Genomic DNA, 24917 nt, shown 5'->3' with positions numbered 1-24917 from the left:
TGTTGTCTAAAGATAAACGGGTGAATGTGTTTACAGATAGCCAGTATGCGTTTGGTGTGGCACATAGTTTTGGACGACTGTGGAGAGAGAGAGGATTCTTTACGTCGCATGGCACGAAGATTCAACATGGTCAGCTTGTAAATGATCTTTTAGATGCACTCACATTGCCTAAACAGGTGGCCATAGTCAAATGTAGCGCACATCAGAAAGTAACGAATGATGTGGGTCGTGGTAATGCGTTTGCGGATGAAACGGCTAAAGAGACGGCTAAAGATTTGACGAACAGAATGTATGTTACGAACTCAGTGAGATGGCCAACAGAGACTGGTATGTGTGAAGACACATTTGAAAGTGTGAAAGGAATACAGAATGAAGCCACTGAGACGGAAAGGACTAAATGGAGAGAGAGCACGGGAAGATTGGATGAGAATGGATGTTGGGTTGATTTATCAGAGAAGCAGAGATGGATGTTACCGGATGCGTATGTGCTCGCTGTTGTTACAATGGCTCATGGTATGGCGCACATCAACACGAAAGGCATATGCAAGTTGTTGTCTCATGTATGGAAGAATGATGGGATTACTAAGTGTGCAGAGAGAGTGGTTAAGAATTGTATGGTATGTTTGATGCACAATCCTGGTAAGGGCACCCCCACTCCTCCTGGCCATTTTGCCCCTCCTACATACCCTTTCGAAGTCATCCAGTTGGACTTTATCCACATGGACCGATGTAATAACTTGAAGTATGTGTTGGTTGTGGTGTGTGCATTCTCTAGGTGGATTGAGGCCTACCCCCTTAAGGATAACACGGCTTTATCCACGGCAAAAATTTTGCTCAAAGAATATTTTCCTCGGTATGGAATGCCTCGGGTCGTATGGTCGGACAACGGAAGTGAGTTTGTTGGGAGTGTGATGAAGAGTGTGTGTCGCGGTTTAGGGATTGTGCAAAAATTTCATAGTGCAAACCATCCACAATCAGCAGGCTTGGTGGAAGGATATAATGGCACTCTAAAACTGAAATTGGCTAAAATTCAGGCAACAACTGGTTTATCATGGCCCGACGCTTTGCCTCTAGCTCTCCTGTCGACCAGGGCAACTGTACACTCTCGAGTAGGGCTCAGCCCATACGAGATTGTATTCGGCCGCCCTGCTAATGTATGGGGAGTCCCAAGACCTAAAGAATTTGATAGAATTGAATACCCTATGTTGATCGATTATCTCTATGATCTGACTGCTAAATTGAGTTTGATTCACCAACAGGTCTTTGAGGCTCTGCCGTCACAAACAGAGGGTCCTGGTCATCGGCTCCAACCAGGAGACTGGATCCTCGTCCGGAACTACGGACGAAAACGGAACCTTGAACCGAGATTTGTGGGCCCGTTTCAGGTACAGCTGGCTACGAGGACGGCGGTTCGACTACACGGACGCCGGAATTGGGTCCACGCTACTCATACTAAAAAAGTTCCGCTTCCTTTGCCGTCGGACACCTGGATGAGAAGAGGTCTTTCTTCATCTGAGACCGACACTCCACAACGTTTCGTTCCATTCAGCGAAGCTCGGCTTGTATTTGACACTGTTGTTGATTCCCCTCAAACAATTTCCTCCACGTCAACCTTGGAAAATTTGACTATTGAACAATCGCCTGAACAATTGAACACTCCTTTACCGTCCAATCCACTATTCGAAGAACAGACTCGCCCTGGGAGTAGTCGATACTTTCTTCGTCCACGAACGAGCCACAAATAAAAAGATTTTTTTGTTTCTAGGTTCTACATTGCTCTGAAAACAGTGGATACTATATATTGTGTATTTTATTCTTTTTTCGTACAGCCAAGAACATTATTTAGCTAGAACCTGCCATCCAGGTTGACCGTAAGGCCGTGCGGGTACTTCCTTCTGTTTAGCAGCTATCGACACAAGGTCGGTTTCTTTTATCGATTTCTGGGAACTCCTGGGAATTGGTAATCGCTACTCAGAACGAAGTGCGTCAAGAACGTCGCGGACGGTTGTTAGGGGATGGAATCATCATTGTCTGAGCTGTCGAAAAGAGAGGGAATGTTGGCGCAAAGATCTGCATTGCATAAAATGTTTCATACGAAATGGTTTTTCTCACAGGTGATCATACTGTTCCTCACCATATCTATGTTACTGGTAGGGGGAGTATATTATGGGTCCCAGTTCTTATTGTCTTCTGCTACACCTACTCTTCCATCTCATGATCTATATTTCGTTTCTACTGTCTCTCCACATTCCTTTTATCTTCTGCCTCAACACGAACAAGTCAGACGTGCGGAATTCAGAAACAACTCTTTTATCCAACTCTTGCATCAGCATCAGTTAGTGGTAAACACTACCAATTGTTGGGTGTGCGGGTTAATGCCACATACCATGGATAAGGGTATTCCGTACTTAGTTCTGCCTTATAGTGCACAAGGGTCAGCTCGAGCATTACAAACTATGTTTCGTAGCGCACTAGATTCCTACCCCCATCGAGAACCACGCTCAGCAAACTCTGGTCCTGGCCCGTACCACAAGACTCTGGCAAGAGCTATTGCAGACTTAGATAGAGATATTTTTGACGCATCGCTCATCCCAGAGGAAGAGGAGCGAGCATATAAGGAACTAAGTGAGGCTGAGTACAGCTTATCAGTGGGTGAGAGGCAGCTTAAAAGCTCGTCACCGATATGGATTGTACCTCACCTTGGTAATTTCTGCTTGAAAGGTCTTGGTCGAAATCCGAGAGCTCAGTTTGGGGAGAGTGCTTGTACCGAGACGTATGTCTTACCGACGCTCTCCTCCCCTGTCTTCCTGCCTGCCAAGGGTACCTACTTTGTATGTTATGATCGAGCCTATACGTGGTTACCTCATGACTTCTCAGGTACCTGCTATATTGCGAATCTTTTGCCTCCGACTTTCACTGTGGCCTCTGATTACCACAGAACTAGAATTGTGAGAGGTGTGGTTAGCAAAGAAGATACTCCCGGACAAGAAGCGGGAGACTTCTTTAAGGGTTTCCTACCGTTCTGGGGACCGATGGTTAATAGCAGGAACCTGAGGCAGTTAACTCGTGTAGTAGAATCAACTGCCAACATAACTGCAAATGCCCTTGGTAATTTGACAGCCGAACTCCAGGCGGATAGACTAATGACGTTGCAGAACCGTATGGTTCTAGATATCGTTCTAGCAGATAGAGGTGGGGTTTGTAAAATCATCCATTCGAGCTGCTGCGTATTCATACCTGATAACGCTCCAACGATTTATCAAGCCATCTCTAAGTTGCACAAAATTTCGGAGTCCATACACGTGGACGAAGGAAATTGGACGCTACTGGGATGGTTTTGGGGTCTGATGTCAACTTGGGGTTGGAAGATTCTGATGATCATAGGGGTTGTTGTGACATTTCTGTTCTCATGTTGTCTTTGTGTGCAATGTGGTCCTGCCTTATGTGGCCTTTGTGCTACGACGTGTATAAGACAGCCCGTTGTCACCAAAGAGGCATTGAAGGATAGAATAATGTATCAGCAACATCTAAATGATCTGATGAGTATCGAAATCGATTATGATTCCGACTAGTGCTTGCCTACATGAGGGCAAAAGGACCGTCTGAGGTTCCGTGAAAATTATTACGACCGTCTGGGCATTACTGAATATGGACGAGTTTGGTATCTACGAACCGTAAATGACGAGTTCGGCAAGTGTGTGTATTTTCGCTACGCTACCTGCCAGGGTTCGTCTAATATTACGTGTTCTTCATCCGAACCCTTGGGTTCCATTTTAGATACGGCATCCATTTTGTTTCTTGCCCTCACGTAGTCAGCGAGCAGGTAACTGTTCGCCCCTTGACCCTCTAGTTCCCAAGCCTTGCGGAAGACGCATATTCCTTTCATGCGTCTTTATGGCCGGAGGAATGACACAGCAAAGGCAGATGGCTCAGCTTGAGGGTAATCTGGTCGTGTCGGTCTATTGTGACAGCCGTGCAGGAGATGGGATCCAACTCTTTGATCCTATGATCATGCTTCCGATATTACCCCCACACTCTTTTCTCTACACGTGTCTGACTTCCTTGCAGCTGCTCTTGTCCCCTCTTCTTTGTCATTTACAACTCTAATGGGTGTGCCTAATGGTGGGAAGATGTACTTTTACAGTTGGGAACCGGCATTGCTACTGTAATTATGTTGCGGGATTCTGAACACATAAAAGCGACCCTTTTGAAGTTTTACTGTGGGAACTGAATTGTAATCTTTTGTTCACATGTTGTGCAATGGCAACATTTTGTATAAAAGAAAGCGACCTACATATGCAAATTGAAGCAGACTCGCAGAACCTACATGTCCATGTACTTCTTATGACTCTTGTTTCCCTGCAGTAATAAACGCTGATCTTTGACGCCGAAGGAAGTGTCCCGTGTCTCTGTAGTTTGTGCGCCGAAACAGGTATCCCATGAAGGTTATAGGTGTTGTTCCCTGACACCGCTGGTACTGTTAAAAGTCCAGTCCTTCAGTACTGTTAAAAGTCCAGTCCTTCAGAATATCGTATTCGATAATCCTTTGAAGTTTGAAGCTAGACTAGAGAGCGAAGATGCCTGGTCTTAGCAGACTTGGAAATTTGTTTTGTCTTGGTTGGAATAATAGGGACTCCCGATTGGAGGACTCGTGTCCGGTTCCTCCGATTGGAACTCCAACCTATGAATTGTATGTGAAACATGGAGTAGGCCCCATCACATATAATGAAGTGTGGATCAAATACACCAGAAAAGATGGTGTTTTAAAATGGCCCCAATATGGTAGTTTTGACACGGAAATTCTAGATAATTTGGAGGTTAAACTTTTTAAGAAGAAAGCCCGGCCGGCGATGTTTGACTCTTTCCGCCTATGGCGTAAGGAAGCCAAACAGAAGGAAATTAAATTAGCGAAGAAAAGTAAGAGAGAAAGGGATATTTCGATAATGCAAGCTGCTATGCAGTTTAAAGATAATGAAGAGGAACAGATGAGTGAGCAGTTGCACAGGCAACGTAAAATGGTAATAGATAAATGTTATCCAGTTTTACCGCCTCTTCAGCAAGAGGCAGCAAAAGAGCTTGAAAAAGATCCCTTAATGGCACATTTGTTAAATTCGCCACCCCCCTATGCGCAGAATGCTACAGCACCTCCGCAACCTTTAGTTGCGCAACCTGTGGCTGCATTGCCTCCTGCTCCTCCACAGCACCCACCAGCTACTCTTCAGCTGGCTCCTGCTCCTCCGGTGCAGTCTCATCAAGGGCCACCGGCTTTTACATCTGCTCTTCCTATACTTCCTACAAGCTTGACTACTATATCGACTACCACTCCTGGTACTTCTCCTGACACTGCCTCTGCATCTGCCTTGCCTCACCCTGCTTTCCCTCTCGTCTTTTCATCGACTTCTCCTTCTGTGCGACAGAGAGTGACTAGTACTGTTACTAGTCTTCTATATCCTTTCTTTGGTGCAACAAGTGTAACTCCTGACACAGAGCGTAAGCAGTTGCGCAGCCAACTGCCTGATTCTAGAGAGAAGGAAACGTTGAATTATTTGGCACATAGATGGATGACCGAACCGACAAAATATGGTCTAGAGTCTGTCATGAATGTCTTCCATCAGTGGGAAGCATCGAAGCAGAGATACGTTTTTGAGAAAATGTGTGCTTTTCTGTGTGAGGATTTAGAGGAAAATGATTTGGTCTCTAATCCGCCTGAGTTGAGCCATGTACGGTTCGAGTTTTCAAAAGGCGCAATTGTGGGTTCAGATGTTAAGAAAGCAGTTGCGACGTTGCTGTCACTTAGGACTGAAGGTGTTTCCAAGTCGTTGTTTGAGTCTGATACTTCTGTCAGGAAGAAGGGAAGACAATATCCCATGAGAGAAGTTCCCCCACAATGGAGGGAAGGGGACCTAGCAGCTAACCCACCTATTCAGCCTCATTTTCAGCGTGTGTGGGTACATGTTCCATGGAAGCGAGCTGAAGTTTTGGCCCTTAAACAGACATTGCCTGATCCCCGTAAGAACCCTGCAGGGTATTACAAGGAATTGTCGCAGACTGCAGGTTCATGCATTATGAATTTAGCCGATATCGATATGTTATTTGGGAATGTTGTTCCACAGCCTTTATGGGGAAAGATTCGTCATGCAGATCATGATCAGGAGTTAGGTGACTCATGGGCTAATATTGCTGCTGCAGATGCCCTACAAATCGGTGGTGCTAAACCTGAACCTTTAGTAGCCGATCTCCCTAGTAGGATCATTGATTACATGAAAACTATAATGCCTGCGATGCATGTGAATTGGGACAAATTGTCTGCGTGCAAGCAGAAGAAAGATGAAACGGTCTCAGATTTCTTCACCAGGTTTGAAGAAACGTTTGTCGACCACAGCGGTCAAGATATGAGCACAGAAGGTGGTCAGTGATTGTTCGTCGATACATTTGTGCACAATCTGCTTCCCGAGTTGTGTAAAAAGTTGAAAGATTCAGAGAGTTCTTGGGCAGTTTCCTCTTCAGCACAGATATTGGCTACTGCACAGTACTACGAAAATAGAGACAAAGCCGAGAAAGATAGAGTAGAAAAGAAAACTAAAGAGTTGAAAACGAAGGTTCTGTTACAGCAAGCGTATCCGCCACGTGGTGGTGGTGGCCAGAATAATTATCAGCAGCCTCAACAGTATCAGAGGAACTCGCAAAGAGTCGAGTATACTCAACCACGTGTCCCTGTAGGTCCCAATCAGTGTTCGTATTGCAAGGAAGAGGGTCATTTTAAATATAGTTGCCCTGTCTTGTTACAGCGCGCAAATGGTGTTTCTGGCTCAAGAGGTCGAGGTGTTCAGCAAGCGCCTAGAGGTAGAGGACGTGGAAACATCCCTCAGAACGCATGTTCCCTTCCACCTCAGAATTCGATGAATAGGTTCGATCAACATAATAACGCGTCTGGTAGGACAGCTCAGTACTATGCTGATGATTACTATGCAGAAGATGAGCATATGAAAGGTAATGATTGCTAGGACAGCCATAGACAAAGAGAGGGAGTTGTTTCAGTTCCAGTAGATCAGAGTGGACCATACGTTGAGGTGATTACATCAGGTGTGTCAGAGCCTTTTCTGTTGGATACTGGTGCTACAAAGAGTTCTATCATGCACTCCAAACTCCCTGGCACACCTTTGTCTGGCGAAACGAATGTATCAGTAGGTTTTTCTGGCGCCCCGGTTAGAAATCCGATTTCGGATCCTTTGTCTCTTTCTGTTGGTCCTTGTGAATTCGAAGCACCCCTTATTCTGACAACAGGTTGTGGTGAAAACTTGTTAGGAGTAGATCTTGTAAAAAGATTGTATGCGACTTTGTACTGTTCTCCTTCAGGAGTACAACTTACACTGGGTAAGAAAGTGGTTTCTCCAATGTATTTGTCAAGGGATAAACTTCCGACAGAATTGTCGTTTCTTCCTGATATTCTTTGGGCTACTGGTCCTAATGATGTGGGTCTCTTGGAAATACCACCATATGTTGTAACATTGAAAGCCAATGTTAAAATGCCACGCATTCCCCAATACAAAATTTCTAGTGGAGGTGAAAAAGTGTTGTTAGCGATCATTTACGATTTGATTGAAAAGAATGTGATTGAAGAGACAAGAGGCAACGTTTGCAATAGTCCTGTTCTGCCTGTTTTGAAACGAACCGATCCCTCTCAGCCACCTGTGTACAGATGTGTGATTGACCTTAGAGAGGTGAATAAAATAGTTGTGCCACAATTTCCAGTGGTTCCTGGCATTACTGCCCTATTGACTATGATTCCAGCTTCTGCAACCTGGTTTTCGGTGATTGACTTGAAGAATGCTTTCTTCAGCATTCCAATTGCTGAGGAGAGCAGGGATATTTTAGGCTTCAGTTTAGGAGGCCAAAGCTTCCGCTTTAAACGCGCTCTCCTGGGCTACTGTGAAAGTCCATCAAAATATAGTCAAGCTTTAAAAACACAGCTTGATACGATTGTTTTACCTGAAGGCGCTACCCTCATTCAGTATGTTGATGACTTGCTTGTTGCTGCAGATGCTGAAAAAATATGTAAAGAAGCCACGTTGTCTTTGTTGCATCATTTGTGTGATCTGCATCACAAAGTGTCTCTCTCAAAATTGCAATATTGTCGACAAGAAGTGACCTACTTAGGTCATCTCTTATCGAAGGAGGGAAGGAAACTGACCCCAGAAAGAATTCAGGCAATAGCGAAATTGAGTGTGCCAAGAACACAGAGAGAAGTGCGGGCTTTCTTGGGTATTACATCGTACTGTAGACAATGGATACCAAATTTTTCCTTGTTGGCCAAACCTTTGGTGGCATTAACGTGTAAAGATACACCGAATACCGTTCCCTGGTCTGAAGAGTGTCAGAAAAGTTTTTCTGAATTGCGCACAGCATTATGTTCGGCTCCTGTGTTGGGTACCCCCAACTACAGTAAGCCCTTTACATTGTATGTCCATGAGAAAGAAGGTTGTGCATTGTACGTGTTGACACAGTTATTTGGAGACAAGCAGCGTCCATGTGCATATTTTTCGTCGACTTTGGATCCGGTAGCTAAAGCATTGCTAAGTTGTTTAAGAGCAACAGCGGCAGCAGCTGTTTCTATTCGACAGTCTGCTGGGTTAGTGATGAATAACACGTTAATTGTAATGGTCCCACATGCAGCAGACACGTTCTTAAACAGAACCAAGACACAGCACTTAACTAGTGCTCGATTGTCAGGTAATGAGTTGACATTGTTAGCGAGTCATGTGCACATAAAAAGATGTAACACTCTTAACCCAGCTACGTTGTTACCGATTGTAGAGGAATTAGATGCTTCAGAACAGCATGATTGTTTTCTTAGAACAGAAGAAGAAACGAAAGGGAGAGTAGATCTCCAAGATACTCCTCTTGCTGAATGTGATGGTGCATTATGGGTGGATGGTTCATGCTTCATGCTTCAAGCTTCCGAATGGTGACACGACTGCGGCATATGCTGTTACAACTTTGCATACGATTGTGCGCTCCACCACCTCAAACGGCCCAGTCCACTTGTCCTGTAAGGCACAAGGTTCCTCTGGGGCCATGGCCCACACAATTTGTCCAGGTTGAAACTCGACCAGAGTGGCATTCTGGTCATACCACTTCTTCATTTCTTCCTGGCTGCTCTCGAGGTTCGCCTGAGCGAGTTTCTTGAAGAGGGCAGTTTGGTTCCGGAGGGCTAGCATGTAACTAAAAACATCCTAGGGAGTTTTCCTGGAAGCTGCCTCCCAGCCTTTCTTCCCCAAAGTCAGAGGTCCTCTCAAAGGGACTGAACACGAGAGACTTCTGGGGTACCTCCCTGTAGGCAAAGAGAAGGCACGGCAAGAGGACATGTCACTTACGCCTCATGGGGTCTGTTAGACCCTTAATCATGCCCTTCAAGGTCTGGTTGAACCTTTCTACCAGACCGTTTCCTTGTGGGTGGTAAGGGGTGGTGAACTTGTAAGTGACACCACACAGGTCTTGTCCTGTCACAAATGTCCTGCCAAAGGCACGTCATGAGCCAGACCCAGTAGGAAGGTCCTGACGCACCGGGGGTTCCACCTGCGACCTTAGGCTCGCTAGACAGGAGATCTTTCTCCCAGTAGATCCAATGTGATCTGCACTGATTACCAGTCACCTGGGCTGCGGCCTGCCGCTGCAGACCCTCCAGAGAAGGGCACTCTTTCTGCTCCCGGCAGAACTCCTCCCTGGTGGGACCCCCTTCTTGCTGCCAATGGGTCAGCTCAGAGATGTCCCCCAGTTCGGCTACCTATTCTCATGTAGGCACCGGGGCGTCCCCCTAAAGGTCTGCCTCCTCCCGTGCCGCGGGAACTTTACGGGCCAGTTTCCGCTCCCCTTGCCCTTTCTCTTGGCAGGGACCTGGGCCACTGTTTCAGTCTCCGGGTCCCTCTGATCACCCTCTCTGGCCGCCATGGACTGAGTGGACACGCATGCCCACTCTGGCAACTCAAGCATCTACAAGTGGGACCTTAGCTCAACATCCATCCACAAGGACTGCTCCTAGTCGATACCGAGCAGACAATCTACAGGCATGGAAGGGCTCACAACCACCCTCAAGGGACCTGCGACCCCCCCCCATTCGAAGGGAATCTGTGCCACCAGACACTGGCGCTCTGAATTGTCGACTGCAATTAGTTGGTGGAATGCCCGGGCACTACCTGTTCCTCAGAGACCAGGTAACACCGGACTTAGGTTACACTGGCTCCAGTATCGCTGAGAGCCTCTCCCCTTCTCCCATTGATGGTCACCCAGGTGCTGTATTTCTTTGAGTTAGGGGGCACCTGGGTCCCTCGGACCATCTCACTGTCCCCTAGTGAGACGAGGGTCATTTCTGGGGGGTCCCCACCCTCCTGTGGGTACTCCTCCTCCTTTCCAAGCACTACACTAGCCAACACCTTGGACTGCCCATCAGTGGATGGCTGTGCCCCCTTGGAGCACCTGGGGTCCCCCTTCATGTGCCCCACCGGGGCAAGCACAAGCAACGAGGGGGCAGGGGGGCACATGCAAAACATTTGTGGGGGCCGGTCTTAGCAGGATTTCCTGACGAGACCCCTTGTTTCTTATCTCCAGGGGGATGGGAACCTTTACCCTTGGTGTTAGTTTGGGGCCCTTTAGAAAACCCCCAAACGCTTTCTTGTGGACCCCGGTACTCACTCAGCAGTCAGCCTCCATAGTAAGCTTCCTAGGGTCAGTCAGCTTACTATCAATTAGGTGCTGGCGCAGATCTGCAAAACATAGACTGGACAAGTGCTCCCATGCAATCAAATTGTAGAGCCCCTGATAATCTCTCATATTACTGCCCTTCACCCAACTATCCAGTGACCGGCAAAACCCAACCACACATTCCAACCAAGTGCTGGCATCAGACTTCTTACTGGACCTGAACTGATCCCAGTACTCTTCAGGAGTAAGACCATACTTGAGGAGGAGGGCGTCCTTCATGTCTGGATAGGTGAGGTGATACCCCTTACCCAAAGCTATTAAAGTGTCCCTCGCTTCATCAGGGAAGAGAGGCCACAATCCTGCTCCCCAATTCTCTTCAGGGACCCCATTCATGTGGATTGCTGCCTCGAGCCCCTAAATCCACCTTTGTATGTCATCCCCCTTCTTGAATTCCTTGCTCACATTCTTAGGGATGTGCATGATTCTGTCTGCCTGTCTTGACGAGTTGCTGCCATCATCTGAGCCGGGCCTACTCTTTAGCTCCAGCTCCTTAAAACCTCGCTTATGGTCTAACAACATCTTCCTTTCTTCCATGGCTATTCTTTTGTTTTCCCTCTCACTTTCCATCCTGAGACTTTCAACTCGAACTTCCTTGCTTCCTGCCTGTACTCCAGCTCCTCTGGGGACAGGCTACTGCTGCCTGGCCTGGAGGGCTTCCCTCCTACCAGAATCACATCCACCCTTGGAATATTCCCCTCCACCTCCCCACTATGATCGCCAAATTGCCAGCTTGCATTTCTGGCTGCTACCCAGGCCCTCGGCACCTTTTGTAGCTCGTCTTTTCTAGTGAGACCTCTGATTTGGACTTTTAGGCTCTTGCAAATGGATTTTAATTCCCTAACATTGTAGAGTTCCAACCTATCCTCCTCAAAGGCAATTTCCAAGAATGCAATGGATGATGCTCTTGATACCGGCATGACGAAGTAGCTAGTTCAAAGATCAAAAAATAGGCCAAAAAGAAAAAGGACTAGCATGTGGCACATAATGGTCTGCGATATGGTAGTAGTGCACACCAATCACTGTAAGTCAAGTGCAAACGCAAGTCCTATCCTCACCGCTGACAACTAATGTTAGAAATGGGGGTCTCTAGTTGGCAAGGGCTTGCACCTTTGTCCAGGTAGGGACCCTTGTTCCTAGTCATTAAAATGGAGTTACTCTCCTAAAATAACCCCTGCTCACCTCCTTGGTAGCTTGGCACAAGCAGTCAGGCTTATATTACAGGCAGTGTGTAAAGCATTTGCACATAACCAACAGTAATACAGTGTAAGCACTACAAAAGGACACCACACCAGTTTAGAAAAATGGACAATATTTTTATATACAAGACCAAAAACTAGAAGAATCCACACTACAGTACTTAAAAATCAACAGTTATCAAAACAGTTATCAAAATACGCTTTTATAACTGTTCCTTGATGTCGATAACACCGTCTGGGGCTATCACGGCATCGTGAACAAACAAATCCAAACAGTTCAGGCTGGTCACGGCGTCGATGAACAGCTATGGTGTCGGGAAGACCCGCAAACAGCACCTGTTAGAGATGCAGGGCACCAAGGCCCTTGATGTCACTCGCGTTGCAGGCCGAGCTCCTTTCTGTTGGGATCAGGAGCGCTGGCATCGGGTGCTGCGGTGCGAAGTGCAGTGGCGCGGCATACGTTACCCACAGGTCGCCGCGCGAGCAGTGGCTGCATCAGATGGCGTAGTCGGTGAGACCATGGTCGCAGTGCAGCGGCATTGTCGTTGCTGAAGTGCTGTCGTCGGCTGACGAACGAGAGTCGATGGTGCCGGCGTCAGTGGGCCAAGGCTGCGGCGTGGTATGAGGACGGTGTGTCGTGTAACTTTACGAGCGGTGCCCTCAAACCATGGTGCAAGCAGCGGAGTCAATTTTGTGACTGCACCAGTAGGCGTCATCGGTGAGACCAGGGTAGCGTTGTGGCGTTGCAGCGGTGCCCTCTGCGGTGCCTTCAGGACACAGAGTCAGCAGCAGCGTCGTAGACGTCGTCGAGTTGCTTTTCTGCTGTCGCAGCACACAACACACAGTCCTCAGTGCTGAGGGCAGAAGAGCTTGTAGTCTTTGTTGTTCCTGAGACTTATTGAACAGGGGGCAAGCACTACCTCAAGCCCTTGGAGAAACTCACAAAAGTAGATTGCAGGAAGTTCAGTCCAGGCCTTTCACTGCCCATTAAGTGTGGGCAGAAAATTCGTTCTGCTCGCGGAATTTGCGGATTTTCTGCGATTTCACGAAATCGCCGAAAATTTGCGAATTCGCGAGCGGGACGAATTTTCAAGCACTTACAGGGTTACAGTAGCAGGTGCACAAGTTGAAGCTAATTTCTTTGTAACCCTTTACAAAAGGGTTACAAAGAAATTAACTTCAACTTGGGCACCTGCTGCTGTAACCCTGTACGTGCTTCCTGGCACCTTGTTGCCTACTTGCAACTATTCTCTGACCCTGCTCTGACCCTCGAAGCATGGTCAGAGAATAGTTACAAGTAGACAACGAGGCGCCAGGAACAACAATTAAACCTCAACAGGAAGCATTTACAGATATAACAAGCAACGAAGGGGCAGCAAGTACAAGCAATGAGGGGGCAGGGGGGCACAGAGGCACAAACACCGGATCACAAGCAGGGCACAGAGGCACGAAAACCGGATCACAAGCAGGGCACAGAGGCACAACAAGCAACGAGGGGACAGGGGCAGGAGAGCAGGCACAAGCAACAAGGGGGCAGCAAGCACAAGCAGATAGGGGGCAGGGGGGCACAGAAGTACAAAAACCGGATCATAAACAGGGCACAAAGGGGGGCAGGGGGGCACAGAGGCACAAAAACCGGATCACAAGCAGGGCACAGAGGCACAACAAGCAACGAGGGGGCAGGGGCAGGAGAGCAGGCACAAGCAACAAGGGGGCAGCAAGCACAAGCAACGAGGGGGCAGGGGGGCACAGAGGCACAAAAACCATATCACAACAGGGCACAGAGCGGGGACAGCGGGGCACAGAGGCACAAAAACCGGATCACAAGCAGGGCACAGAGGCACAACAATCAACGAGGGGGCCGGGGCAGGAGAGCAAGCACAAGCAATGAGAGGGCAGCAAGCACATGCAACGAGGGGGCAGGGGAGCACAGAGGCACAAATTATGGATCACAAGGAGGGCACAGAAGGAGGGCAAGGGGGCACAGAGGCACAAAAACCGGATCACGAGCAGGGCACAGAGGCACAAAAACTGGATCAAAAGCAGGGCACAGAGGCACAACAAGCAACGAGGAGGCAGGGGCAGGAGAGCAAGCACAAGCAACGAGGGGGCAGCAAGCACAAGCAACGAGGGGGCAGGGGGGCACAGAGGCACAAAAACCAGATCACAAGCAGGGCACTGAGGCACAACAAGAAACTAGGGGGCAGGAGCAGGAGAGCAAGCACAAGCAACGAGGGGGCAGCAAGCACAAGCAACGAGGGGGCAGGGGGCACAGAGGCACAAAAACCGGATCACAAGCAGGGCACAGAGGGGGGCAGGGGGGCACAGAGGCACAAAAACCGGATCACAAGCAGGGCACAGAGGCACAAAAACCGTATCACAAGCAGGGCACAGAGGCACAACAAGCAACGAGGGGGCAGGGGCCGGAGAGCAAGCACAAGCAACGAGGGGGCAGCAAGCACAAGCAACGAGGGGGTAGGGGGGCACAGAGGCACAAACACCAGATCACAAGCAGGGCACAGAAGCACAACAAGCAACGAGGAGGCAGGGTCAGGAAAGCAAGCACAAGCAATGAGGGGGCAGCAAGCACAAGCAACGAGGGGGCAGGGGGGCGCAGAGGCACAAAAACCATATCACAAGCAGGGCACAGAGGCACAACAAGCAACGAGGGGGCAGGGGCAGGAGAGCAAGCACAAGCAACGAGGGGGCAGGGGGGCACAGCGGCACAAACACTGGATCACAAGCAGGGCACAGAGGGGGGTCAGGGGGGCACAGAGGCACAAAAACTGGATCACAAGCAGGGCACAGAGGCACAAAAACTGGATCACAAGCAGGGCACAGAGGCACAACAAGCAACAAGGGGGCAGGGGCAGGAGAGCAAGCACAAGCAGCGAGGGGGCAGCAAGCACAAGCAACAAGGGGGCAGGGGGGCACAGAGGCACAAAAACCGGATCACAAGCAGGGCACAGAGGCACAACAAGCAACGAGGGGGCAGGGGCAGGAGAGCAAGCACAAGCAACGAGGGGGCAGCAAGCACAAGCAACGAGGGGGCAGGGGGGCACAGAGGCAAAAAAAACATATCACAAGCAGGGCACAGAGGCACAACAAGCAACGAGGGGGCAGGGGCAGGAGAGCAAGCACAAGCAACGAAGGGGCAGCAAGCACAAGCAACGAGGGGGCAGGGGGGGCACAGAGGCACAAACACCGGATCACAAGCAGGGCACAGAGGGGGGTCAGGGGGGCACAGAGGCACAAAACCGGATCACAAGCAGGGCACAGAGGCACAAAAACCGGATCACAAGCAGGGCACAGAGGCACAACAAGCAATGAGGGGGCAGGGGCAGGAGAGCAAGCACAAGCAACGAGGGGGCAGAGGGGCACAGAGGCACAAAAACCGGATCACAAGCAGGGCACAGAGGCACAAAAACCGGATCACAAGCAGGGCACAGAAGCACAACAAGCAACGAGGAGGCAGGGTCAGGAAAGCAAGCACAAGCAATGAGGGGGCAGCAAGCACAAGCAACGAGGGGGCAGGGGGGCGCAGAGGCACAAAAACCATATCACAAGCAGGGCACAGAGGCACAACAAGCAACGAGGGGGCAGGGGCAGGAGAGCAAGCACAAGCAACGAGGGGGCAGGGGGGCACAGCGGCACAAACACTGGATCACAAGCAGGGCACAGAGGGGGGTCAGGGGGGCACAGAGGCACAAAAACTGGATCACAAGCAGGGCACAGAGGCACAAAAACTGGATCACAAGCAGGGCACAGAGGCACAACAAGCAACAAGGGGGCAGGGGCAGGAGAGCAAGCACAAGCAGCGAGGGGGCAGCAAGCACAAGCAACAAGGGGGCAGGGGGGCACAGAGGCACAAAAACCAGATCACAAGCAGGGCACTGAGGCACAACAAGAAACTAGGGGGCAGGAGCAGGAGAGCAAGCACAAGCAACGAGGGGGCAGCAAGCACAAGCAACGAGGGGGCAGGGGGCACAGAGGCACAAAAACCGGATCACAAGCAGGGCACAGAGGGGGGCAGGGGGGCACAGAGGCACAAAAACCGGATCACAAGCAGGGCACAGAGGCACAAAAACCGTATCACAAGCAGGGCACAGAGGCACAACAAGCAACGAGGGGGCAGGGGCCGGAGAGCAAGCACAAGCAACGAGGGGGCAGCAAGCACAAGCAACGAGGGGGTAGGGGGGCACAGAGGCACAAACACCAGATCACAAGCAGGGCACAGAAGCACAACAAGCAACGAGGAGGCAGGGTCAGGAAAGCAAGCACAAGCAATGAGGGGGCAGCAAGCACAAGCAACGAGGGGGCAGGGGGGCGCAGAGGCACAAAAACCATATCACAAGCAGGGCACAGAGGCACAACAAGCAACGAGGGGGCAGGGGCAGGAGAGCAAGCACAAGCAACGAGGGGGCAGGGGGGCACAGCGGCACAAACACTGGATCACAAGCAGGGCACAGAGGGGGGTCAGGGGGGCACAGAGGCACAAAAACTGGATCACAAGCAGGGCACAGAGGCACAAAAACTGGATCACAAGCAGGGCACAGAGGCACAACAAGCAACAAGGGGGCAGGGGCAGGAGAGCAAGCACAAGCAGCGAGGGGGCAGCAAGCACAAGCAACAAGGGGGCAGGGGGGCACAGAGGCACAAAAACCGGATCACAAGCAGGGCACAGAGGCACAACAAGCAACGAGGGGGCAGGGGCAGGAGAGCAAGCACAAGCAACGAGGGGGCAGCAAGCACAAGCAACGAGGGGGCAGGGGGGCACAGAGGCAAAAAAAACATATCACAAGCAGGGCACAGAGGCACAACAAGCAACGAGGGGGCAGGGGCAGGAGAGCAAGCACAAGCAACGAAGGGGCAGCAAGCACAAGCAACGAGGGGGCAGGGGGGCACAGAGGCACAAACACCGGATCACAAGCAGGGCACAGAGGGGGGTCAGGGGGGCACAGAGGCACAAAACCGGATCACAAGCAGGGCACAGAGGCACAAAAACCGGATCACAAGAAGGGCACAGAGGCACAACAAGCAATGAGGGGGCAGGGGCAGGAGAGCAAGCACAAGCAACGAGGGGGCAGAGGGGCACAGAGGCACAAAAACCGGATCACAAGCAGGGCACAGAGGCACAAAAACCGGATCACAAGGAGGGCACAGAGGGGGGGCAGGGGGGCACAGAGGCACAAAACCGGATCACAAGCAGGGCACAGAGGCACACATGGTCACTGGAGACACATCTTCTGGCCCTTTACACAGCTGCAGTGTAGTAAAAGCACTATACATTTACCCAACGAGGGAGCACTTACTGGATTAGCCAGTAGAAAGTACTCCAGTGGAAATCGCAAAAATATCCGCGATTTCGTGGGAAAATCCGCGAATTCATGTATTTGTTTGCAAAATTGCGGACCGCGAATTCGCAAATTTCGTCCATACTTACTGCCCATGACAGAAGCAGCCACTGTAGGCCAACACAGCAAAGCACACAGCAAAGTGGTAGTCCAGCCTCCAGCTTCTCCAGCTCTTTTTCTTGGCAGTCTTCTTGATAAAAAAGAGTTCTAAAGTTCAGAGGTCTGGACCCCAGTATTTGTATCCATAAATCCTTTGATCATCTAGGCAGAGGGTGTCTGTGCCCAGCCAGAACCAGTTCTGCCTTCTCTGGTGTGATTTCCCGGCAGGGGTTGGAGACGGCATTGTCAGAGGCAGACCAGGCCCTTTGAGGTGCATGGAAATCTCCTCCCTCTTTCCCCATCGCAGCCCAAGTCTATTCAGCCCTTTCCTGACCTACCTAGACTATTGGGAGCCACCCGTGCTTCCTAGCCATCTGTTGTCCAAAACCCAGACAGGCAATCCACATTCCGGCAGAGGCACACAGGATGATTGAGCAAGAAAATACCTACTTCCTAAAAGTGGTATTTTCAAAGACAGAGTGTAAAAATCACCTTTGCTAAAAGATGAATCATTAGATTCTGAGTTCAGGCACACTCATTTTATCTTCCCACCTAGTTCCCAGGGCCAGTTATGTTTATAAGATGTTATAAACAAACGTCCGATTCTGTCCTATTGGGATCAGATAGACTTGCAAGAGTGAAAAAAAGTAAATAGGCTGTAATTCACTATCTTGACATGCCACACACACCGTGGCATACCTTTCACATACACTGCACCCTGCCCACAGGGGTACTTTGGGCCTACCATAGGAGTGCCTGACATCTAAGAAAAGGGAAGGTTAGGGACTGGCCAGTGTGTGCACGGGCCAAGTCGACATGACAGTTACAAACTGTGCGCAGACTCTGCAATGGCAGGTCTGAGGTACCTTTTCCGGGCTACTCACGTGGGTGGCACAATCCGTGCTGCACGCCCACACATAGCATTTGGTTCCCAGGCCCTTGCACACTCAGTGCACATTACTAGGGGCTGACAAGAAAAGCCAAACAGCCAATCATGGAAACACCAATCCATAACATACTTTACCACAGGCGCACTTGCACGTTACTACTGATCAGCAGTGTGAAAAGTGCTCAGAAACACTACGCCAACAAAAACAGAGTCAAAACTGGGAGGGCAAAAAGCAAAAACAAAGGGGAAACACGCCAAAAGATGCCAAGTCTAACAATGGGGCAAAATGAGGGAGCTACTAGAAGGTATACTTTACCCCATTATATGGGGCAAAGTGACAGGGCTACTCCAAGTTATACCGTATGAATGTGTGACAGAAACACTCAAGCATTTACCACGCATGCCTTTACAATGCAGTCACTACCACGACTGCAACGTTACCACTCGTTAATTTACCACGCAAGTCTTTAGAGGGGTGTTGGACTTGAGAATAGTATAAATTACTATTCCAACTCCAGTTTGTGCATCATTAGAGAAGGTGTTGGACTTAATATCCACAGAAAGTTAAGGACTCCCAGTCAAAAAAGACTAAATCAAAAATATAATAAATAGAAACTGGCATCTAGTGACTAACAATAAGAAAGAGAAACTCCCCAAACCTATGTTCTCCTTCAGAAGGAATCGTACGATAAGAAACAGTCTTGTACATACATATAGGGAAGGAAAAGTGGATACACAACCAAGCATTTATAAGGCACCTTTACCCACGGGGACATTCCCATGTAAGGGAATGTGTTAATTGCGATAACATTTTAAAGGGCAATTGCATTACACACAATAATGTGTCCATTAAAATTAAGAGTTTTATGAATTGCCGTACTAAAAACGTTTATTTATTTAATAAAATGTCCGTGTAATCTTGCCTATATAGCGAGAAGTTCGTATTAGAATGAACGAACATCGTTCGGGAATTTGAACTCAGAAAAAAGGTGCCCCCCTATCTGAACACTGGAAAGAGGCAGGACACACTTGTGATGATGTCTTATGGTGCGGTTTAGAGGTGGTAGAAATGAACTCTAGGGGCGGAAACATGAATAGTAAAAGAAAAAACGGGAACAGTTTTATATGTCCCCTTTTAATACAGTAAGATGTGGCATTAATAGTAAAGAAGATTGGGAACGGATCGTCTAGTATCATTCATGTCTACACTTGACCGAATGATATCAACCATCTAGTCATTAGGTGGGATACTGCATCCATAACTGAGACACTATGCCCCCTATTGATAATATTTATGAGGTAGATCTTCATTAATAATGATAGCTAGTATACAACTAGGTTACCCTCATAATGATATCCTAGAATATGAGTATCAATAAGGGAACTTTAATACTATATTGAAATGCCCTGAATATTATATCTTTAACGGGTGGGAAGCTGTTAGTAATTCCCAGTATTTCTTATGATCTCAAACAGATTGCTTATATTATATAAATATCGACAACACAATCTTATGTGCACGAACCGTGTTTATGAATAAAGCGGTAATTGAGAAAAGATAGAGAACTCGTTTTCAAACGTATTATTCTCACTGTGAATACTTTTTGCGTACGGAATAGATTAGCAATAAAGCTACGTTTGAAAGAAAGAAAAACTGGAAGCCGCGTTCGTATGCAATAGCGATCAACTGTCACAATCTCCAATTTTGATTGGCGGCTGGGTCCTTTTTATAGGCTTAATTTCCGCTTCTACTTTTTTCACGAAACTGACATGAGACGGCGGTTTACGGATGGAGCAGGGAGACCGGATTCTTTTAAAATGGTGAGCGGGACATAGAATGGAGTTTTTGCTGGACGATTTCTCGTCTAAGTTGGTTGCAATTGACGAGCAAATTGTGCCTTTACAATGCTAAGCACACTTGAAGAAGTTACAATTATGTTTTTTGGCAATCTGCCTCCCTTATACCAATGTCTGAGCAATTAAATGGACTAGCGTGGGCATTTTGTTCAGATTTAATATATACCTCGCGCAATACGCGGCTGTGTTCATGAACGCCCCCATACCGAGAATGGCGCAATAAGAGAAATATATTACTATAGAGAGCGCTTTAATTAATATGGTTGGGACAACATACATTTAAAAAAATTTATATATTACAACTAGATGATTTTTTTAAAGGATTGTATATCTAATGCTGCATGAGCAACACTATCTTTTAAAAGCAGCGAGATGCCATCTTATTATTTTTTGTGATGAGACAATCAGGCATAAGTAGCACTATTTTAATAAAAAATAAGGGCCAAGAATCGGTAATTCTCTTATAGAGAGGGTAGTTATGCCATCAACTAAGCATAGATGTGATAAGATAGGAGTCTTAATATTTAGGCCACAATCAGAGAGCTGAAATGACCTTCTCACCAAATTTAACTGTATGAAACTTGAAACATATGCGTCTTTTTCCATTTGTAGATTATCTAAAGCCTTTTGGCAACTTTACTAGAGGACATCCCTTGTATCCTATATGCCGTTCATATAAGCCGAATTGAAAGTGTGTCGGCAGCTATAGAGCTTTGTTGCCTCATTTTAATTGGTAAGTTCGCTCCAGCGACCTTTGGGTATAATGATAGTTGAACCAGCCCATTAAAACTTCTATTACATATCTATATAATTTTTTCCATAGTGCCAACGCTGAACCTTTTAGTAAATACCGGTGGCTCCAACGTACAACGTGGGACCTCCACTGTCACGATCTGAGGTTTAAAATCATTTACCTTAGCTAGATTTCCAGATTCTCATACTATCTCCGGTACAAATTTTAGAACGTTTTCATTACAATTTTCTATCAAGGTCAAGGAACCAGTCGTGAGAAGTAATATCCATGTTATTACAGTTGTTTCCCGATGAATGTAACGGTTGAAACTTTAAATCAAGATTCGTATTCTGATATCTTGTGAATGAATTTCAGTTTGAGGTATGTAACTGGATTAATGAATTACTGTAATGATATAATCTACTAATGGACGATAATGCTGCTTATGTTATTTATCACTGCATTAAGCTGAAGAGTACTATCAGATTCTATCTAGGGTACTGATGTGTCAATGAGTCAATTAAGATGTGGTAGTGATATCCTCTGAAAGGATTTTTGTTAGAACAACACTACATTTGGCTGTGATAAGTTAAACTCTGACATCGATATGTTTTGTTTTTCTTTTTAAGAAATAATATCAATTTGGAGAGATAAGAGTAGGCTGTTACTTTACAAAATGTGTTAACTGTTTTTAAAAAAAGAGAAATCTTGTTCACTAATACACTTGCCTTTTGCCCACTTGTGACAACATGTATTACTTGTAAATGGATTATTCAGTAATTTTATGTTTTTTGTTATTTAGAATTTGTCCTGAAGAAGTTGTTTTATTCTAAAAAACCGAAACGCTGCGTCCACTTCTACTTTTCAATGTGATTTTATTGTGATTTTATTTATTGCGTCTTTTGATATATATGAGATTCTGTGTATATTGTACCTGAATACAATGAAGAAGATATTTTAATTTCATTTGTTATATTCTCTTTGTTTTTAAAGTTTCCATTTTTTATGTTGTTTTTCACAGTGGAGCATTTATTTTAATTTTTTGGGCATCTATATTATTAATCTAATCTACCGTAATTCATATGTTTAGGTTTAGCTTGAGGACATTAGCCTTTTTTGACTGGGAGTCCTTAACTTTCTGTGTATTTTGCCCCTCATCCCACATTGGATTAGTCAGGGGACCTCCCTGTTTTTTGTGTGGACTTAATATCCAACACCAGTCCAACACGGCATTTCCTAAAACAAGTAATTGTATCGACTTGAATGGTACAGTAGCGCGTGGTCGGGGTAGGGACTGCATTGTAAAGGCATGTCATTGTTAAGACTGTGGGGTAAAAGATGTTTCCTATACTGTACTAATAAATCCACTGTATTGAAAAGTAAGGAGTAACTGAGCTACTCCGAGGTATACTGTACTACTCAGTACACTACTAGATGGTACAAATTGGAAGGGCTATTCCAAACTATACCGTACTAGTCAGTACACTTCATTAGATGGTACAGAGTGACATAGCTACTCCAAGGTATACCGTACTAGTCCGCACATTGTATTAGATGGCACAGAGTTACAGGGCTACTCCATGGTATACCGTACGAATCAGTACAGTTTATTAGATGGTACTGAGTATCAGAGCTACACCAAAGTGCACTTTACTAGTCAGTACACTGTATTAGATGCTACAAAGTGACAGAGCTACTCCAAGGGATACTGTGCTAGGCAGTACACTGTATTAGATGGTACAAAGTGACAGGGCCACTTAAAGGTATGCTATACTAATCAGTACACTGTATTAAATAGGTGCCGCTCACTTGCTCCATTGACTCTTGCCATTATCTGAGGAAGGATTCCCCTGCACACGGAGGGCGCATTCTGTTTCAAAGGCTCTGCTGGGAGGTCGCGCCGCTGGTGGGAGCTATTCCGCATTCGGCGGACTGCCTGCATGCTCCCAGCGTGCGCTTGACTTTTAAACTACTTGCTGCCTTTACCGGGGGACTGCGAGGACCAGCAGCCTCTACATCTCTCAGCAGGTTCCTCTTCCCCCGGCGGCCACGCCCCCTACCAACTCCTATTTACCGTTCGCGACACCCGCTCCGCGGGTGCCGCTCACTTGCTCCATTGACTCTTGCCATTATCTGAGGAAGGATTCCCCTGCACACGGAGGGCGTATTCTGTTTCAAAGGCTCTGCTGGGAGGTCGCGCCGCTGGTGGGAGCTATTCCGCATTCGGCGGACTGCCTGCATGCTCCCAGCGTGCGCTTGACTTTTAAACTACTTGCTGCCTTTACCGGGGGACTGCGAGGACCAGCAGCCTTTACATCTCTCAGCTGGTTCCTCTTCCCCCGGCGGCCACGCCCCCTACCAACTCCTATTACCAAGGGCGGGCCCGTTTAAGCCCGTTCAAGACCGGGTAAGACTGGACTGGGCCACCTTATTAACATCTTATCCTGTGTGCCCCCAATAACACAACCCAACTATTCTGTCTAACTTTGGACTTTTCGCTCTGTACTGTGTAACTGTGTATACTGTTTCTGATAACATGTCACCCAGAATTACTAGAAACAGCAAAGCGGTACATGCCGCCCAGGTTATAGGGCCAATAAACCAATTCATTGCCAAAGCAAATGATGCTATAAATCAAGGTGTTCTCCTGCTAGAAAGGAGGGTCTCACAGGACCTAGCTGCAGCCAGGCGCTCCTCTTTGGGCCTACTGGCATCAGCTATAACACCGCAACGCACCTTAGCCCCTGACTTACAACACGAGACCCAAACGGTTCCAGGGACTGTGGATTTATCGGTGTCCATAGACCTCTCCACAACACAAATATCACACTTTTCCGCCCCCCATCCTCCTCGATCAATTGAGAGAACTCCGATTCTCTTTTCAAATCCGGAGGAGAATCTACCGTCTCCTAATACGAGGGGACAGAGGGAAGGTGCTATCCCGAAAAAGAGCAAGGGAAAAAAAGAAAACAAGAACCCTTCCCTAAACACTACCGGTTCTCACCAGGAATTCTTGTTACAACTTAATGATCATTCTCCCTCACTAGCCCAACCCTTATCCCAGCCGGAAATGTCCCAACACCCGATTAACACAACAATGTCAGAAATAATAGACCTCTCGTCTGACATACTTAATCCTATCTCGAGCGGTGTCATAGGTAGAGGGCGGGACCCCTCGTTACAAGATCCACTTACATCAGCCTCTATAGAGGCCTTAATTAAATTACATCTCAAACCTATTGAATTAGCGCTGTTAAAGATCGAAAAATCGCTAACTACATTAACATTCGAACTAAAAGCCAGGAATAGTTCGATCCCTATGCCCTCATTTTCTGTGACTAAACAACACAACCTAAAACCAATAAATGTAGGGGGAACAAATCACCATCAAACACCCCAAGTTCACAAAAAGACGACCACTACAGTGGTGGTCCATCAAAAACCAACTGGTACAACCAGTACAAAACCGCAGCAAACAGTAACTAATACTGTTGCAAAAAAGCCTGGTACTTCTTCCCTTTCTGGTCCTCCCGCACCAACGGGTAAACTTACCGGCCTATCAACCACACGAACTGCAGCAAAAACACCAGCCTCCAAAAACGCAGCTTATAACACAAGACGTAATGGAGCTCGTCCTGTCCATCTTCCCCCAGAAGCGACGCCATTTGTCGTTATTATGACCGGGGTTCCAGCGTTGCACACTAACTCTGAAGAACCTGGATGGTCTTTAAAAAATAAGGTACTACACTGGTTGTCAACAAACCGGCCACTCCCTCCTTTTGCTAACAATAGAGTTGTCTCAGTTTGCCGAGTCCCCAGGGTAGGGAAGGAGATAAAAACCATCCCAGGAGACTGCATTATAATAAACTTTGAAGACCCCCAAACTGTAGAATATATTTCCTCATGGGGCTCCCAAACATCTTCTGAAGGAATTGGCACAAAAAGATTAGCCTTTTTTTATCCTCCTGCCAAATCCTTCCCACTAGCCCCTGAGTGGAACTGGACTCAGGTAGGGAACTGGAATAGAAACT

At 47.6% G+C, this 24917-nt stretch overlaps 2 protein-coding genes across 3 annotated transcripts in view; one reads left to right on the top strand and one right to left on the bottom strand.

Annotated features, from left to right (window-relative positions):
- The window catches only part of LOC144754110 (endogenous retrovirus group PABLB member 1 Env polyprotein-like), a 112507-nt gene extending 108712 nt beyond the window's left edge, over positions 1 to 3795 (top strand). Inside the window, exon 2 of the mRNA XM_078641676.1 lies at positions 1260 to 3795. Within this exon, the coding sequence (XP_078497802.1) occupies positions 2016 to 3572 (1557 nt within the window). The 5' untranslated portion in view covers positions 1260 to 2015 and the 3' untranslated portion in view covers positions 3573 to 3795. The remainder of the gene's footprint in view (positions 1 to 1259) is intronic.
- Positions 1 to 24917, bottom strand: part of LOC144754111 (butyrophilin subfamily 1 member A1-like) — a 470572-nt gene that overhangs the window by 42851 nt on the left and 402804 nt on the right. The window lies entirely within an intron of this gene.

The sequence above is a fragment of the Lissotriton helveticus genome, chromosome 5_1 (genome assembly GCF_964261635.1).
Source record: "Lissotriton helveticus chromosome 5_1, aLisHel1.1, whole genome shotgun sequence".
NCBI classification, from domain to species: Eukaryota; Metazoa; Chordata; class Amphibia; order Caudata; family Salamandridae; genus Lissotriton; species Lissotriton helveticus.
The sequence above is the reverse complement of the archived record's forward strand: the minus strand, read 5'-3'. Positions and strand labels throughout refer to the sequence as shown.